The sequence below is a fragment of the Macrotis lagotis genome, chromosome 3 (assembly GCF_037893015.1).
Source record: "Macrotis lagotis isolate mMagLag1 chromosome 3, bilby.v1.9.chrom.fasta, whole genome shotgun sequence".
NCBI classification, from domain to species: domain Eukaryota; kingdom Metazoa; phylum Chordata; class Mammalia; order Peramelemorphia; family Peramelidae; genus Macrotis; species Macrotis lagotis.
Genome location: NC_133660.1, coordinates 194,332,565 through 194,351,129, shown reverse-complemented (window position 1 = coordinate 194,351,129; position 18,565 = coordinate 194,332,565). Strand labels below are relative to the sequence as shown.

The 18,565-nt window shown below is 37.8% G+C and overlaps 2 protein-coding genes across 5 annotated transcripts in view; both read left to right on the top strand.

The window, feature by feature from the left end:
* PI4K2B (phosphatidylinositol 4-kinase type 2 beta) overlaps window positions 1–1,677 on the top strand; it is an 80,609-nt gene extending 78,932 nt beyond the window's left edge. The window contains exon 12 of the transcript XR_012477063.1: window positions 455–1,677. The gene's annotated coding sequence lies outside the window, so the exon portion shown is untranslated. The remainder of the gene's footprint in view (window positions 1–454) is intronic.
* A 2,998-nt stretch (window positions 1,678–4,675) lies between these two features.
* ZCCHC4 (zinc finger CCHC-type containing 4) overlaps window positions 4,676–18,565 on the top strand; it is a 63,972-nt gene continuing 50,082 nt past the window's right edge. Inside the window, exons 1-5 of one of the 4 annotated variants that reach the window (XM_074229683.1) lie at window positions 4,676–4,930; window positions 6,520–6,638; window positions 8,426–8,496; window positions 14,115–14,390; window positions 15,001–15,081. In XM_074229683.1, the coding sequence (XP_074085784.1) occupies window positions 4,780–4,930; window positions 6,520–6,638; window positions 8,426–8,496; window positions 14,115–14,390; window positions 15,001–15,081 (698 nt within the window). In that variant the 5' untranslated portion in view covers window positions 4,676–4,779. Of the gene's footprint in view, window positions 4,931–6,519; window positions 6,639–8,425; window positions 8,509–10,230; window positions 11,040–14,114; window positions 14,391–15,000; window positions 15,082–18,565 lie in introns of those variants that run through there. The other 3 variants (XM_074229684.1, XM_074229682.1, XM_074229685.1) reach the window with 3 other exon arrangements.

Below are 18,565 nucleotides of genomic sequence, written 5' to 3'. Positions count from 1 at the left end.
CCACTGCACCACCTAGCTGTCCCCTCATAGAAGCTTTTTAATGTGATCATTTAAATCCATTTAAATGTGACCACATGGCTATAGGAAAAGCAACCTTTTAATAAAAGAAGCAATTAATAACTGTTGATAGTTGCAATAAAGATCTTTTCTGTATTATTCTTTCCTTCTCATTAATAACATCACTAATTTCAAATCTAACAATTTATAACTGAAGATAAAGTTGCTAATTGCTGCTATTATGATGTCACAGAGTTACTTTAAAGGTTCAGGCAGTTAGGTGGTGCAGTGGATAGAGCACCACCAGCCCTGGCGTCAGGAGCACCTGAGTTGAAATGCGGCCTCAGACACTTAATAATTACCTAGCTGTGTGGCCTTGGGCAAGCCACTTAACCCCATTGCCTTGCAAAAACCTAAAAAAAAAATGCCATTCTTATGTAATATCTTTTGATTCCAGGTATCACAGGTCAATCTCATCCAAGCGGATCAAATTGAAGTCATCAAGAATGGTACTAGATTGTGGACTTTACCCAGCCAGAACAAATACACCACTAGAGACTTTTGTTTACTACCTTCCTGTATGGAGCATTGTGTTAAAATGCCCAGAAAGAAAATGACGTAGAATCAGAAACTGATACTTCCTTTTGGCAGAGTATTTACAATCAACAAACTCTCAAGATTTCCCAGGGCCAACTTTAGCTAATACTGCATAGCAACTCTGAGTTAAAAGTTCAAGAATGGGAAATTCCAAAGGAACAGCTTCTTTGGAACCCAATTTTTTTATCTGATCATCATTAGAATCATGGATTGATAAACTTTGAAGAGCTAGAAAAAACTTTAAAGATTATCTGTTCCACTGTACTTATGTTATAGAAAACTGGAATTGAGTCTAGAATTGATTGTGTTGAAGTGAGACAAGCAGAAAAGGGTGGAGGAAAGAGAAGGGAAAGGGAAGTAAACAAGAACATGGTGCCAAAGTGGAGTGGTTTGAAGACCTGGACCACATGTGGTCCACTGAGCAGAAAATAACGTTCAGCAGCTACACTAAGAGGAAATGATGCTCATAACAATAATAATGCTAATCAAACAGTGCTTATTATAATGAACAAAGCACCCTATGATTATTATCTTATTTGATTCTCACAACAACCCTGGGAGGTAATTTATATTTTCACCCCCATTTTACAGATATAGAAACTGAGGCAAGCAGTGGTTAAGTGAGTTACCCAGAGTCACAGCTAGCAATTGCTTGAGGCTTAAATTTGTACTCAGGTTTTCCTGACCCCAGAACTGCATCTATCCATGATATTATCTCTTTGTAAGGGAGCTGTCAGGCAAAACCTGAAGCCAAGACTATAATAGACCCCAAATTAGTTCCCTGAAAGCATATTGAGAGGATGCAGGTTCTTCATATCACCCACCATACCCAAAGGCATTTCACCTCCTCCTTGCAAATTTTCCTCAGAGATTTCTTTCCCATTCGACACCTTGGGAGATGTAGGAGTTTGAACCTACTTGAGAATGGAGTTAGAGAAGGAAAAGAAAAAGAGCAAGCATTTAGATGCCTACTGTGTGTCAGACACTCTGCTAAGCATGGTACAAATATCATCTCATTTGTATTCAACTTGTTTTCCTCTTGTTATTTACATGGTTTAATTAAATGCTCTTATTGTTGAATTAGCTCTGCATGATGTAGAAATAGAAAAAAATCGATGAATTGAGGCATGGAGCATGATTTGAGAAATTACAGCCCAAAAGAGCCCACGATGAATCTTAGAAAAAAAACAAAAGTTTTCAGAGCCTGCATTCTCAAAGACTTTAGTCGTCCACTATTATAACCATCTAATTTGGTTTTCTTCTTCTACTCTATATGACTTGGCTTCTACATTGCTAAAATCAGGGGATTAGTCTAAATTATTGACCTACAAGCTTTTTGAATGTACAGAATTTTTCAGAACAAGCTAGGTGGTACTACAGATAGAGTGATGGGCTTGGACATATGAAATTGTTCAGTTGTGTTCAGTTCTCCATGACCCCAATTCAGAGTTTTCTTGGCAAAGAAAGAGTAGTTTGTCATTTCCTTCTCCTACTCATTTTGCAGATGAAGAAAGTGAGGCAAAGAGGATGGTCTAAAGTCAGTGTGTGTCTAAAAGTCAAATTTGAACTCAGGTCTTCATGGTTTGTCATTTCCTTCTCCTATTCATTTTGAAGATAAAGATAGTGAGGCAAAGAGGATGGTCTAAAGTCAGTGTGTGTCTAAAAATCAAATTTGAACTTCCTGACTCCAGGCCCAGCTCTACATCCACTGCATACCCACTCTCCTGGCAATAGGAAGACTTGAGTTTAAATTCCACACCATACACTTAGTAGCCATGTGACCCTGGGTGAGAAGCTTAACCTCTGCCTCAGTTTTCTCAGCTGTAAAATGGGAATAGTTATAATAGCATGTACCTTCTAGGGTTGTTGTGAGAATCAAATGAAACATATTTGTAAAATTCCTAGTTAGCTATATGGCTAGGTCCATAAAACATACATATAGGTGTGGGGCATTATTCAGTCTACAAAAAGTATGCTTCTGTACATTTATAGCATTTATTCCTTCCACCTTGCTACTTTACCCATCACTGTTTCAATATATTACAGGTCAGCATAAGAAATTAAGTGGGAATTTGGGGGGGGGGGAGTTTTGTGAAAACAAAAGACACACGAAGACCAGTAGATGACAGAAAAAGTTTAGAAACTCAGAGATGCTTAAAATATATGTATAATATTGGATAATATCAATCTAAATTTTACAATAAGGTATTGTAAACACCCCATAAAGTAAAAGAAAAAAAATTCGCACTTCTATGGTACAAAGGAAGGGCCAAAATATTTTACAAGGATTTTCCAGATTGCAGGGGCTATGTGGAAGGGCTGAATACTGAATCAAACATATTTTTGTTGGCACTAAATAATGATCAAAATCACAATACTCAATACACATATGGATTCACAGATGCCTTTTAATTATTCTCTAGGGGTCCACTGGTTGAGAATCACTGAACTTATTAGAATTCAAAAGTGTGAAATTGGAAGCTACATCTTAGTGTGCATTTAAAAGAGGAATGATGCTCTGGGCCAAGGATGTATGGGACAATCCTGTTGTCTGCTCTGGTCAGGTCCCATTTGGAGTCCTAGGTTTAGTTCTGGGCTCTTGTTCCATCGTCATTCTTGAAGAGGACCAATGACAGCAAGAGAGTGATGTCTTGACTTCCAAATGAATTGGATTTAAGTGAAGCAGAGATGTGCAAAGCCACCAGACTCACTCTTCTCCTCCAGAATCATTGGAATTCAGTGGCAAGACAAGTCAGGATAGTTGGTGATGGCTCCCTATCCCACCTCCTCTTTCTGGGTACCGAGTATCAGGAAGGATATTGATTTTCCAGTGGAAGACAACCAGAATGGTGATGGGTCTGAAGCTTATGTCTAATGGGAATTAATTGAAGAAAGTTTGGATTGGAAAAGTGAAACCTTGGTGTTTGATGCTAGATGATGGATTATTATTCAGTGGCCATAGAATAGAAGAGGTATCAGATTTGTTCTCTTTGGTTCCCAGAAAGGGGAGTGATTAGTGGAAGTTACAAAAGGCAGAGTTCTTAATAAAGCTATTCAAGGGTGAAATTGGCTCTCTTGGGAAGGACTGGGTATTGCTTCACTGAAAGGACCTCACTATTGGCCCTTAGTTCAACTACCTTAATAACATTTCTCCTTCATTCTCCAAGAATACCATGACATCAGGTTGGGGATGCTAATAAGAAGCACATGAAGTGGAGTTGAGTGAGGGGATGCTGTGCTAAGTCACCAACCTCACTTTCTCCTCCAGAACCAGCTGGGTCCAGTGGCCAGATCCGAATCAGGATGACTGGAGATGGTCCTGGATGTGAGGCAATCAGGGTTAAGTGACTTGCTCAAGGTCACACGCCTGTGCCTGGATTTGAACTTGTCTTCCTAACTCCAAGACCAATACTCTTATCTACTGGGGCTGCTAGGTGGCGCAGTGGATACAGCACCGACCCTGGAGTCAGGAGTACCTGGGTTCAAATCCGGTCTCAGACACTTAATAATTACCTAGCTGTGTGGCCTTGGGCAAGCCGTTTAACCCCATTTGCCTTGCAAAAAAAAAAATATCTACTGTGCCATCCAGCCACCCTTATTTTAAGGAAGAGGGATTTGAGGCCTAGGACTGAGGTCATGTGGATCCTCGTCAGTGCAAGTGGAATTTGAACGCAAACCCTTAGCCCGGGCTACACGGCCCCGGGTGTCTTCCAAGGACGCTTCGGAGGATACAAAGTATCCAAACCTGGCTCCCGGGCTTGGAACGCAACTTACAAGCGTGACGTCATCTGAGGCTCCACCACAGCGAGAGGCGGGACCCGTTATGCACGCCTGGTCCCAGCCCAGGGATGCTGGACCGAGCCCTGGTCCTCCTGCCTCCAGGGGCCGCGCTCTCCGCAGCTGCTTCTCACGTACGCTGTACAAAGCAGGGCTGTTGAGGACGAATGCCTAGAAATACTAAACTAGTGTATATTTATCTCCTTTTAAAAGGGGAGCCGGGAGCCTCATCATCCGCGCCTCCCTGCCGTGCTAGGATTGGAACGCGAGGACAGGCGCAGCCTCCGCGGCTGCCGTGACTCGTCCGGACCTCGCGGAGGCGGTGCCGTAGCGAGGATGACGCTCTAGCCCATCCCAAGGGGGCACGTCGTCACGGGCAGCTGAGGCTTTCGGGACAGTGGCGGGAAGATGGCGACCCCCAGGAGCGAGGAGGGGGCTGCCGAGGCGCCGGAGGAAGCCGCGGCCTCGGTGTCGGAGGGTGCGGGGCGGAGGAGGAGTTCAGGGGTGGAGGTGCTGGTTTCCCAAGACGCCCCGGGCCCCGCGCCTCACTGTCCCCATGGTGGGTGCTGGTGATGTTAGCGCTCTTTTCAACTCCCAGCCTAACACGACAGGCAGGGGGCTTGCTGCTCGTTCCCGGCACAGCTGCTGCCGGAGAGAAGGGGGCGGACCTGGGTCCTGCTGATGAACCTCAGCATCCCCACGGGTTCCTCTGCTGTTAGGAGAGATGGGCAGGAGAGCAAGACAGCGAAAGCACGGTCTCGTCCGAATGAGAGTATCTCATGGTTTGGCTTGGTTTTTAATGCTGGCCTTCAGTAGAGTATACATGTGCTTCTCACAGCAGCCCTCAGTACCAGCACTGGTATGCTCCGAGACAGTCCTGTGGTGCTGTGCAAGACTGAGAATGGGGTCATTGGGTTCACACTTGCCATTTAATAACTGTGAACTTGGGCAAGTGACTTAACTTTGCATATCAGACTTGCTGGCTGCAAAATAAGAATCAAAATTGCACTATCTCAAAGGAGGTCTTGAGGAAAGTGTTTTGTTAACCTTAAGGTGCTTTATAAATGTGCATTGTTGTCATCGTTTTCTTTCCACCATACTACACCAAGCTTTACAGACTGGCATTCATTTCCAAATGAATTCAGTTTCCTTCCTTCCTGACTTCCTTCGTGCCTTCCTTTCTTTCTCTCTTCCTCTCTTTCTCTCTCCTTTCTTCCTCCCTCCCTTCCTTCCTCCCTCCCTCCCTTCCTTCCTTCCTTCCTTTCTCTCTCTTTCTCTTCCTTCTTTCTTTCTTCCTTCCTCCCTCCATCCCTTTCTTTCTCTCTTTCTCTTCTTCCTCCCTCCCTTCCTTCCTCCATTCCTTCCTTCCTTCCTTCCTTCTTTTCTCTTTGTCTCTCTCCTTCCTTCCTTCCTTCCTTCCTTCCTTCCTTCCTTCCTTCCTTTCTCTTTCTCTCTCTTCTTTCTTCCTCCCTCCCTCCCTCCCTCCCTTCCTCTCCTTCCTTCTTTTTTCTTTCTCTTCTTCCTTCCTTTCTTTCTCTTTCTCTCTCTTCTTTCTTCCTCCCTCCCTTTCTTCCTTCCTTCCTCTCTCTTCTTTCTTTCTTCCTCCCTCCCTTTCTTCCTTCATTTCTTCTCTCTCTCTCTTCCTTCCTTCCTTCCTTTCTTTTGCAATGGAGTTAACTCACTTGCCCAAGAGTACACAACTGCCTGATTGTTTGAATTAAGGTCTTCCAGACTCCAGCACTGGTGCTCTATCCATTGCAACACCTAGCCTCCCCATAAATGATATGAGTTCAGTTTTCAAAAGATATTTAAATCATTCATGTCTGAAAGTTCCACAGAAATATTGTTAAATTAACCAAAATGTTAGACTTATCATGATAGGATTTAGAGTTAAAAGAACTGATAAATCTATTTGTCTATTTTACAGATGAAAAAGCAGTGATCTGGGGGCATTAGATATCTTACCCAAGGGCATACAGCAAAACTGGGAATCAAACCCAGAGTTGAATTTCAGTTATTCTACTTTACCCTATTTTAACCAAAAACCCCAGAGTTTTCACTAAAGTGAAAACTAGCAATTTAAGTGGAACTCTAGAAATTTTTCCTATTATTCATAAACTGATGATGCTGTTAATTTTTCTTCTATAGGTCCTACTCTTCTGTTTGTAAGGGTGAACCAAGGCAAAGAAGAGGCACGAAGATTTTATGCTTGCTCAGCGTGTAGAGATAGAAAAGACTGTAATTTCTTTCAATGGGAAGATGAAAAGGTATGACAGTCTTTAGAGATACTGTTTTTTCATCTTTCCTGTTATGGTAAGATTGTAGCTGTAGAGAGGAAGCTGTATGGTAGATAGAGTTCTGGACTTGCAGTCCATAATATCTGGGTTCAAGTCTGCTTTCTAAAACTTAATAGGTGTATGCTATGACTGACAACCTCTCTGAGCCTCAGGTAACTCTCTTAAGTCATAACTAGAATGCTTATAGTGAAGGTATATCACAAATCTAGTTCCTAGACTAGCACTAATGAAATCACATATCTTTGATATATTGATATATAATATAGTTATACTGATAATACCTAAGAATAGCATAGATTTTGAGTAGGGATGTCATAGAATATTATCAATACAAGGGAACTTATAGATCATATTTTTAAAGATGAGGAAACCTGTGACCCATAGAGACTGAGTAAATTGTTCTGTGTAACATATCTATTATTTATTAACAGAATTAAGATTAGAACTCATATCTCTGATTCACCATCCAGTGACATTTTCATTGTCTTATGATATAAATTAAGCCTGAAAGAAATCATAGAATTTAGAACTGGGAAAGACCTTTGAGATAAAGCTTTTTAATTATTATTTTGTTCTGTTTGACTACATATAAATTCTATTTTCTTTCATTAAGATTCTGGCAGGCAGTCATTCCTTGAAAGATAAAACTGTCAAATATGCAGAACTAAGATTAAAATGAAGACCTTCATCAATAGAATTCAGCCTTAATGAATCCAAAACTCTCTCTTAAAAGAAAATTTAAGGTTGCAACAATATGTAAGAGTCAAGAAGAGTCCACACTTTTTCAACCTATCGTACTCCTGCCCACGGAGAACTTGCTGGAGGCCTTTAGGTTTTTTCTATTTTTATGAGTTTCAATTTTAGTAATGACTCACCACATTTTACTCCCTTATTTACCACATGAATTTGCCCATTATTTTAAGACTTATATATTTGTTGGATGTTCTCTTTTATAATCCTTCTTTCATATAAGTCACTGTTGGAACTGTGCTGCAACCTTTTTATGCCCATGTATTTCCCCATTGCCCTTTAGGTAATTTATATTTTTTTGAGATTATGATATTCCAAGCTATATCATTATTGGGACATGACAGATATTAAAAAGATAAGTTTTTGTGTTGGGGAGTAACTTAGTATCATTAAAAGCACATTTAAAATTTCTCTAGTGCCATCCAGCTGCTCTCTCTCCTATTCAATTCTGGGCCCAGCTCATTGGATTTCTGTAGTGCCTGTCATACATATATGCACTGATGTACTAACTCATCAGCAGACTGGCTGCTGTTTTCTCAGAGAAAAATTGAGGACTGGCCATGATCATAGCCAACAAAAAAATGCCACCTTCAATTATGCTGAAAATGCCTTGTCATTAATTTCCTGTGTTACATTTCTAAGTTCTAAATGATGAATTTTATTTATATGAAGACTGAAATAATAGAGAGAATTTTTGTGTTTTAAAAGACAATATATAAATTCTAACACTTTAAGGAAGAGTTTTTAGCATTACTATTTTAGAGCAAGTGAGTATCTACTGTTTTTCTCTGGTCAAACAAAAAATTTTTTATGAGTTCATTTTAGTGCTTTCAGAGGTTAAAACTCATTAGGTTCTTCTGGTATTTCGCATTTCTTTTTTAAATGAATAGGCAATACATTTTAAGTAATTCTTTATGTTTCTATATGTAAAAAATATGCCTTCAGTTGTTTTAGAATATTTCAGTATTTGAGAATTTCTGTTTATGTGATCTGTGCTCTTCTTTCAGTTGTCAGAAGCTAGACTTGCTGCCCGAGAAATTTACAACAGACGTTGCCAACCTCCCCTGTCACATAAACAGTATGTAGAAAGGTGATGATGTCATATTGTTTTTAATTATTATTTTAACTGTAACCTCTTCTCTCAAAATTAACTTTGACCAAACTTTTAAAAATGCTAAAGTATCATTTTTTTTCCCTCTCTGGGGGTAGGGAAGTGAAGGGAGAGATGATAAGACTATAAAATTTTTTACAAGGTGAATAAGAATGAGTGGGCTAGGCAGGATTTGGGGCTAGGCAGGATAGGATTTTTTGAGCATCTTGGTGGTGCAGTGAGTAGTATTGAGCCTAGACTTAAGAAGACTCATCTTCATGAATTCAAATCTGACTTTTGACACTTCCTAGCTATTTTTGACCTTGGACAAATCCCTTATCCCTGTTTGTTTCAGTTTCTTTATCTGTAAAATGAATTGTAGAGGAAAATGGCAAACTATTCCAGTATCTTTGCCAAGAAAATCCCAAATGGGATCAAGAAGAATCAGACATAACTGAATAGCAAGGCAAGATAAGATTGAAAAGAGATTTATGTTAAATTTAGGATGACTTTAAAAATCTAGACAGTTTTGTTAATCTTTCTTCAGTGATAAAGATCTTATTCTTTAACTAGAGCTGTTAAATTTATCTTCCCAGAATGTAGTTCTTCGAGGGGAAAAAAGGGATTACAGAAGATTAGCTGAAGTTTGCATTACTTGGTGCCTTCTTTTTCATGTAAAGTTCTCTTGTGAAATATGAAATATTGGATAGGAGAGAAGAGGAAGTAGAAAGCTCCCAGAATAAGAGTATTTTTAAACTGTTTACAATTTGGTGGCATTCTTCCTTGAAAATAATTTTCATCTTCTTAATAACTGGTAATCTCCATAACCTTTTTACTTAAAATACTTCTGTTGTCAGCTTTTTTATTAAATATTTGGGATCCATAGAGTATCTCTTTCTATGATACCTGTGTTGAAACTCAGAAGCATTTAGTAACTTGGTTCAGTTCATACAGTAATAAGTAGAAGAGTCAAGATTCTAAATCCTGGCTCACTTGGCTATTCCTTACTTATCATCTGTTATGTGCTGGTCTTCAGCTGGAAGGTTGATACCTGCAGAAACTTATAAACCATTAGAGAAGATGCATCATGTAAGTTAACAATATAGGTGAGAGTAATATGTCATAAATTCCATATGAATTTTCATATGAAATTCCATAATAGTCAGGTAGCATGCATTTCTTAAGTACCGATACTGTACTAAGCACCTACAAAAAGGGAGTGGGAATCAGGGAAGGTTTAAGGATGAAGTGCTACTTCAACTGACTGAAGGATCTAAAAGTTTTTTACAATATAATTTCAGTAATTTGGTTTCCCCTAATTTGGAATTTGCTGATTTAGATATTTTATCACCAAAAGTTTGACTGTCAGGTGATTTTGAACTTCTTCACTAAGGTATGAGGAGTTGTGATCCTCATAAGTTAGGGAAGTTTGCATATCAGTGAAAGAAATCATGATTCTTCTGAAGTATTGAAGGATTTAGGTGAGGAATACATGATTCATCTTGAGTCAAGAGTTTTAAATAATTTCTTCCTCTAAAAAAAATTTCAGCCTAAAATTTTGACTTTATCTAAGCCTTAAGAAATTAAGAATTCCTTTAGTGTGCTTCTTTCCTTCCAGTAATTCATTTTTGTCTGCATGTTATGCAACTTTAATACTTATGATAACATCAGTTATCACAAAGGGGTTGTGTTTTGAATTGTAATTCTTTTTTTTTTTTAAATTATCTGTGCCTATTTGTGTATTTGTTTGCTTGAAAAGAATAAAACCAAACCATCTTTTAAAAGATTCTTTGAAGGAAAAAGTTCTCTAGATCAAACTGGTCTTTCTTTTCATTTTTAATTAAAAGGTTTTGTTGTGCTTTGATTAGGTAATTTAGTTTTAAAATTATGGCAAAAAAAATGATAGTGGCTAAAAAAAAGTTAAATAGGGTATTATCTAATTTCTGTTATGTGTGTGACGGTGTGTGTGTGTGTGTGTGTGTGTGTGAGAGAGAGAGAGAGAGAGAGAGAGAGAGAGAGAGAGAGAGAGAGAGAGAGACTGGGTTTCACAAAACAGAATTGACCATCATTCCTCTTACCTTTTGTATTCTTGAGATGAATTCTTAGGTGTAGTAAGTTAAACTGATGTATTTATTTTTGTGGTTAAGCATAATCTTTTTGTTTTAGTTGTCAGATAGCTTCTTGAAGGTGTGCCATTATGCTGTTACCAAAGATGTTGACACACTCTTACTGTGACCTATAGAGTCCTAGTAAGAACGTATTTGAATGCTAAAATCAGCATTAATTTATGTGCATCCAGATAGCTTTGTTTAGTTGATATTTCATTTGGTTGTTTTTTTTCAGTGCTCATTTAAACTCGGATTTTCAAAGTCTGCTATTAGGGAAATACCATAAACATAATTTGTCTACTCTGGGAAAGGCAAATGGAACATCAAATGGAGATCAATAAAAATGACATTTCAAAATGCTAGCCTGCAATTTGTGAATCATGCTGAGCTGAGCAGCAGAATGAATGTTTTTTCCCTTCTTAGGTATGTGTTGTAAATATGAATAAGGAAGGAAAATGGAATAGTCAACACTTCTTCAAACCTTCACATTCTTCTAACTAAAATTTTAGCAACCTATAACTGATTATCTTAATTTAGTGATTTATTCAAATGATTGCATTATTTTGAGTGGAAAGAAATTATACACAAGAAATCTCAATTAACATTCTTCAAGAAAAAGTAATAAAACTAATACCAAAAGGAATAAATGAAGTTTATGCCAATAGGAATAAATATTTCATAAAAAAGCAAATTAAGATCCATGCGATATTTGCTTGGGATAATAATATTAGTCCATGTATTTTGGTGACAGATTTTATCAAAATAAAAAATTTTAATGTAGCTAGTGATTTAATACAGTTCCAGATGTTTTTCATTTGTCCTATCATTTGGCAGCAATGTGTCCTTTAAAGAAATGGTTAAAAAAATGGTCAACATGTTCTTTACAAGGCTTTTTAGAATAAACATTGAAAGTGAAGCTGTGTAAAGACTTGATCAATTTTTTGTTGGGATAGAGGCTTAGGCAAAGCTTTTGGCCTTTTCATCATTGTAGAAAAACAACAGCGAGGAAAAAAGTCCTTTTGCCAGTGCAGATCAGCAACTGTTCCTGCAACATATGGTTGTTTGAGACACCACAAGGCTGAGTGATTTGCTCAGGGTCCTGTGTATTAGTGGTGTGCTTGAACTTAGGTCTTCCTGTCACCAACTAAGTCTCAATGTAACATGCCGCACTACCTCTAGAGGAAAGAGATGGCTATTTAAATAAAAGCAATCACTCATTCTACAAATTATTACTGAAGATCACAGAATTGAACTTGGATAATATACTAATAATCCTTGAAAATCAGATTATTATTGGTTATTTAGAATTTCTTTATAGATCCATACATTTGTTCAACTATAGTAGGACTACATAAGGACTGAAGTCAGCAAAATAAAATCCACAAGTTATTGTGAATAACTGATAGCTCATAGGATCATAAATAAAGCCTTGCTCCTCATTCTACAGATGAAGAGATTAAGATTCAGAGAAGTCAAATTCATGTACTGTGCCCAGAGTAGCACAAGTAGTATTGCCTTGCAAAAACCTAAAAAAAAAAATGCAAAACAAACAGGGCGGCTAGGTGCTCAATGGCCCTGGAGTCAGGAGTACCTGAGTTCAAATCCAGCCTCAGACACTTAATAATAACCTAGTTGTGTGGCCTTGGGCAAGCCACTTAATCCCATTTGCCTTGCAAAAACCTAAAAAAAATAAATAAATACAGAGTAGCATAACTAAGTAAACAGCTGAGGCAGTATCAAACTTAGATTTTCTTGACTGAAAGCACTTTTTCTGCTATACCATGTTGCCTTGGAGAGCTAAAAGGAAGGTCGTGGGAGAGCAATGTAGATGTTTTTGGAGGCTAGAGAATGGGACCCTTGAGTAGACTGTTCATCTTAAGAACTTTGATCAGATCTAAGATTTCAATTGAAATTCCTTGAGGTGCTTAGATATTGCAGTAAAAGTATAAAACTGTAGTTGAAATCTACTATTGGTTCACTAAATTCTCACTTTTCCCTTGCCTTTACTTTTTTACTGATCTTTCCCCATTCTGCTGCTTTGATTCTGGTTTCTTCTGATAAATAAATAAGGTCATCCAAAGGACAATTGTAGAAATAGAAACATACATACATATATATATATATTGTTGTCTTGTCAAACAGTATGTTGTAGTAAAAAAGGGTATCAGATTTGCCATCAATAAATCTGGACTTGAATGTAATTTCTTCTCCTTTATCCCTTTGTATTGCTGTTGTAAGGTTCTTTACCCCATTAGGTCTTAGTTTTCCCATCAATAAAATTAAGGTATTGAACCAGGCAGTCTTCAAGCTTCAGCTTTGAATTTATGATTTAAACTTTTTTTGACATCAGTGCTCCGAAGGACCTCTGTCAATGCCAAAGGTGGTTTGACATAAGATTTGGTGCTTAGATGAAATTTGAATTGATTATACTGACTTTATGTTTAATTCATTGTGTACCTGGTGAAGTCACATAGTTAATTGCATTGAAATCATAAGAATGTACCCAAACTCTAGGGATTCTTTGGAGGACATTTGATTATATTTGGAGTTTGAAATTTCTGGGCTGAGCCTAATGGATTTGCTCTCACTCTCTCTCTCTCTCTCTCTCTCTCTCTATTCCCATTGGTTAATGAACCCTGAATTCAGACACAGTCCCTGGCCCATAGTGAGTGCTTCATAATTGCTTCCTCTTTCTTTCACTTCATTACTGATGTGCATTGACAAGCATGAAAGCAATCTAAATTTTTTAAACACTGACAATAACTATAATGTTTTTCCCCCAGCCAACTTCTGCACAAGAACAATAAATAATACAGAATGCCAATTTTGAAAGTGGATATAAAAATGATTAGAAATATCTGATTTGGATCCTATAATAATCTTAAGGGGGAAAAAAAGTCATGTCAGCTCTTTTAATGGGTAGATTTTTGACCATGATCTGGATTATGAACCATTTCTATGTTTTGGAATGAAGGGTTGAGAGACATAATCACTTTTTAATTGGGCTTCTTCAATATTTCTGGGAATAGAATTTCTTTATAACAAACGTCTTTTCTTTAGAAGGTTATTTTTCTTGCTAAGTATTCCATAAGAACTTGAAGAATGACCTTAACTTTTCATTTTGTAATGACTAACATTCTGAGTAAGACTGTTTTAACATTTAAAGCCAGAAATACATAGATTTGTCAATAGGTTTAAGCATTATAGTTGTATTGGTGACCTTAGTTGGAGTTATATATTAAATTCACATTTGAAATAGATATTGATCTTCATTCAGTGACTAAATTGGAGCATCTTCATTCTTACGAAATTGCTGATTCTTTTCTACTTTGTAGTTATTCAACTAGATATAAATTATAGCTAATATATTTTTCTTGTCTATTTTTTCAAATAATTCTTTGGGTTTTTAAAAAGTGATTTTTGAATATTAAAATTCAAACTGTCTTCTGTAGAAACTGATTTAAAATTTATTTTGTCTTTTTGAATTGTTTATTAAAGGTATTGGAAGTTTATTGAACTGCCTTTATCTCAAAGGAAGTTTTGCCAAAGATGTCAGCAGTTGCTGTTACCAGATGATTGGGGAAAGCATCATGATCACCAGGTACTTTGTGACATTTCCATTGCACAGTTAAAGAGACCCAGTCAACTCTTATATCCACTGGAGAATAAGAAGACAAATGCTCAGTATTTGTTTACGGACAGAAGTTGCCAGTTCTTACTGGACCTCATTTCTACTCTTGGATTTAGAAAAGTGCTGTGTGTTGGAACACCAAGGTAGGTTAATTTTTTAAAATTCCATCATCACTAGAAACAAATTTTTAAATACATGATTAGTATACTTGAGTATACTAGATATATAGTATAATTCTTGACTTTAAGAAGATAGTAATAATCTCTGTTATTCCTTTTGGAGAAACATCTCTAGACCAACAAGGTAGTAGATGCCAAATAGTTCTCATTTTGGAGTTTTCACATATGCTGGTGTATTCTCTAACATAGTTTTGCTTGCCAAATGCATGTGATAGTAAGGGAAAGGAAAGGTATACTTAATACTCATTAATTTTTTACTTGTTTTTTTTCCTTCCCTTTCCTTGGAAAGGCTTGTGTGTTCTATCTTATTTAGGAGATTTTTTTTTTGTCCCTGCTTGGCTTTTGCAGTTTCATAGTTGTGTGTTTCAGATAAGGAAAGACCACTATCTTTTAAACATTAACAAAACCAATAAGCTGGTTTTTGAGAAATCTGATTAAATCCTATTGCTTATTTCTTTGAAAGTTTTGTGGAGCCAAGCTTTCAAACATTGGGGAAAAAATGATCATTTCAGCTTTTTTTGTTGTCTGTAGTGTTGATAATTTCTTACTAAATTGCTTTCATTAATTGCTTCAGGCTGCATGAGCTGATCAGATTGAAAGCATCAGGCGACAAGGAGTCTGACATTAAAAGCCTTCTGCTGGATATTGATTTTAGGTAGGTTTACAAGACATAATATTTGTTCATTTTTCCCCAAACATCTCCTAGCTTTTGCAATTTTCTTAATTTAGTTTTTTTGTTTTTTGTTTTTTTTAAATTATCTGTTTTCCCCTCTAGCTGGATCTCAAAGGCAGTAGTTCTTTATAAGTTAACTTTTTTTGGCTTTTGAAAATAAGAACTTGATATTTATTCTGCTTTATATCTTGGGAGACAAAGGCTTTGCCTAATCTGCTTCCTACAAAACATAGTCCTGTCTTGTTTTTAAAGTTTGTTATATTTTGGCATCATATTAATTGAAACCTCTCATACATTTCATCCTGAAGTGAATGCTGAACTCCTTCTTAGGCAAGGACTTGTAGAATTTTGCTTCATCACCAAATCTTCAAGTTATATCAAAACATAAATTTTTTGGTTCATTTCATCTGGAAAAGAGTTTATTTCCCTCCATTGGCTGCTTATTGAAGTGAAGATGAAGATCAGCTGGAGAATAATTGATTTGCTTTAATTTCATTTGCTGGCTATTGCAAACCTTTTTGTTTCTCCTCAAGTCTTTAATGGCACTCCCCCTCTTCACCCTCTCAGTTGAGTACTTTGCTATATACTTCACTGAAAATATTGAGCCCATTCTCTGGATACATTCCTTTCTTCCCTTCCCTTGTTATCATATGTACACCTTCTTCCACTATCTCCTCTTTAGGAGAGGTGGCCCTTCTTGCCCAAGACCACTTGATGCACACTTGATCCCATCTCCTATCTCTTGCAGCAGATTGCCTCCACTATTATTCTCCATCTTTTTATTTTTCAATCTCTTGTTCTCTACTGACTCCTTTCCTGATACTTGTAAACATGCCCACATGGCCTCTGTCTTTTAAAAATCCTTGCTTGATGCTCACTAGCTATCATTCCATCTTTTCTCCCCTTCTTATCTAGACTCTTAAGAAAGCTCTTACATATAAACTCTGCTGTCTCCTCCTGACCTCATTGTTCAACTGTAATTGGTCTCTACATTATTTACCATTATCATTTATTCTTTTTTCAATCCTGATCCTATTTGACCTCTCTGAAGCATTTGATTCTTCTGGTGACTTTCTCTTCCTGGATACCATCTCCACTCCTGGATACCATCTCCACTCTCAGATTTCATTATGCTGTTCTCTTCTGGCATTCCTTCTCTCTGACTGACCATGCTTCTCAGCCTCCTCTGCTGGATCTTCATCCAGGTCATGCTCACTAACTGCATATATCCACCAGAACTTTACTGGATCCTTTTCTCTTCTTCCTCTATGGCATTCTTATACTTGGTGAACTCATCAGCTCCCAAGGGATCAGTTGTCATCTCTGTGCAGCTGACTCCCAGATTAATGTATTCAGTTCACATCTCTCTTTTGAGTACAGTCACTTGTCTCCAGGTGCCTATTGCATATCTTGAATTGAATGTTCTACAGGCATTTTAAACTCAGCAAGTTCAAAATTCACTGCATTGTCTTTTCCCTAAAACTCTTTACCTCTTTTCAACTTGTTTTGTGTTGTTGAGGGCACCACCATCTTCCTAGTCACCTAGGCTCAAAACTTCAGTGTCAATCTCAGCTCCTCACTTCCATTCCTCACACATATCCAATCTATTGTCAAATCTTGTGTCTACCTTTCCATTATCTCTTGTACATCTCTCACATACTCACCACCCTGGTGCTGGTGCTCCTCACCTCTTATCTGTACTATTTCAATAGCTTTTTGTTGCTTCAAGTCCCTTCCCACCTTGATTCATTTTTTTACTCATCCTGAAAAGTAATTTCCTCAAGTTATAGGCTTGACCCTGTTGTTTCTCTTTTCAGGGAACTCCAGTGCTTCTCTATCACCTTCAGGATAAAATATAAAATCATTTGTTTGGCTTTCAAAGCCCTTAGTAACCTGATGCCTTTGCACTGGTTGCCCTTCCTACCTGGAATATCTTCCTCCTGTTCTCTGCCTTTGAGGTTCCTGGCTCCCTTCAAATCTTAACTCTACTCCCACCTCTTGCAGGAGGCTTTTGTCAGGCTCCCCACAACACTAGTGCCTTCATTCTACTTTCCATTTGTGTTGGTGTACATCTTGTATGTAAAAAGTTATTTACATGCCATTTCCTCCTCCCCCATTATAATGTAAACTTCTTAAGGGTAGGGGCTGTTTTTGCCTTTCTTTGTAGGCTCCTCACTTAGCACAGTGCTGGCACATTGTAAACACTTAATAAATGTTCTTTCTCCCTTCCTCCCTTTCTTTTTTCTCTTTCCCTCTCCCTCTCCTCCTGATTCTCTTTTTCTTTCTCTTCCTCTTTTTTCTCCTCTTTTTCTTTCTCTTTCTCTTCCTTCCCTCCTTCTCTCTGTCTCCTTCTGAAGAACTGGAGTTCAGGAGAAATTCAAGGGTTGGATATAGAGATCTTGAAATCTTTTGCATAGAAATCATATTTGAACATACAGAATCTAGAAAGTTCGGACATCACAAACGAAAAATACAGTCTTTACCTCCAAGTACCTTACATCCTTATAAGGGAAGTCATCCAAAGGAATGTTGAAAAGCATGGAATAGGAGGAAGGAGAGCTACATGTGGGCAAGGAAATGGAAAAGACTGGAGGAGGAGCATAGAATCAAATGAGTGTGACTTGAACTCCTCTTGCCTATAAATGGTGGTCTAGACAAGGATTCACCAGTCAGAAGAGAGGGATACAGGGAGCTGGAGTGTAGGAGGCTTGAGGAGAAAAAAGGTTTGGAAGGTTTCTAATGAGGAATCAATTGGGGTTGATTGCTATGCTACTGCCTCTGTTCCCAGGATGCACTCTCTTTCCCCTTCTGCTTCAGAGAATCTCTAATTTCCTTCAAATTCAATTCAAGTGTGCCTTCCTATAAGCCTGTGCTGACCCTCCTAGTTGCTAGTGCATTTCACTTCAAAATTCCTTGTATCTACTTCATATATATATATATATATATCTCGCACTTGTTTATCTGTGTGTGCATGATGTTTCCCCTCAGGAAAATATGTATTCCTTCATGGCAAGGAATCATTTTATCTTTGTTTATCCAGCTCCTAGCACAGTGCCTTAATAAATGCTTTTATTATAAAGCTGTTAGAATGTGGGCACTTCATGAGTGCTTTTCCAGTTGAGAGGATGTAAACAGTTTGCACAAGGTAGCACAGATGGTCAGTGGCAGAGCCGGGGTGTGATCCTAGGTCTGTGGTCTTCTCATCCAACATTCTCCATGACATTGCCTCCCTGTTGTGGAAAGAATATAACATTCAGTCTGATTCTTGTGGTGAGATCTTGGGAAAGTCATTTAACTGCTCTGGGCCTTAGTGGCCTTATCTTTAAAATGATCTCTTAAGCCTTTTAAGTTTTAATCTGTGATCTTTTAGCTTTAATAAGAGATGGGCACAGAGCTCAAGTTCCTCATTTCAATAATTTGCTTCTGTGCTTCTTGTAATGCTACAGTTGCTAAGCAGAAGCATAGA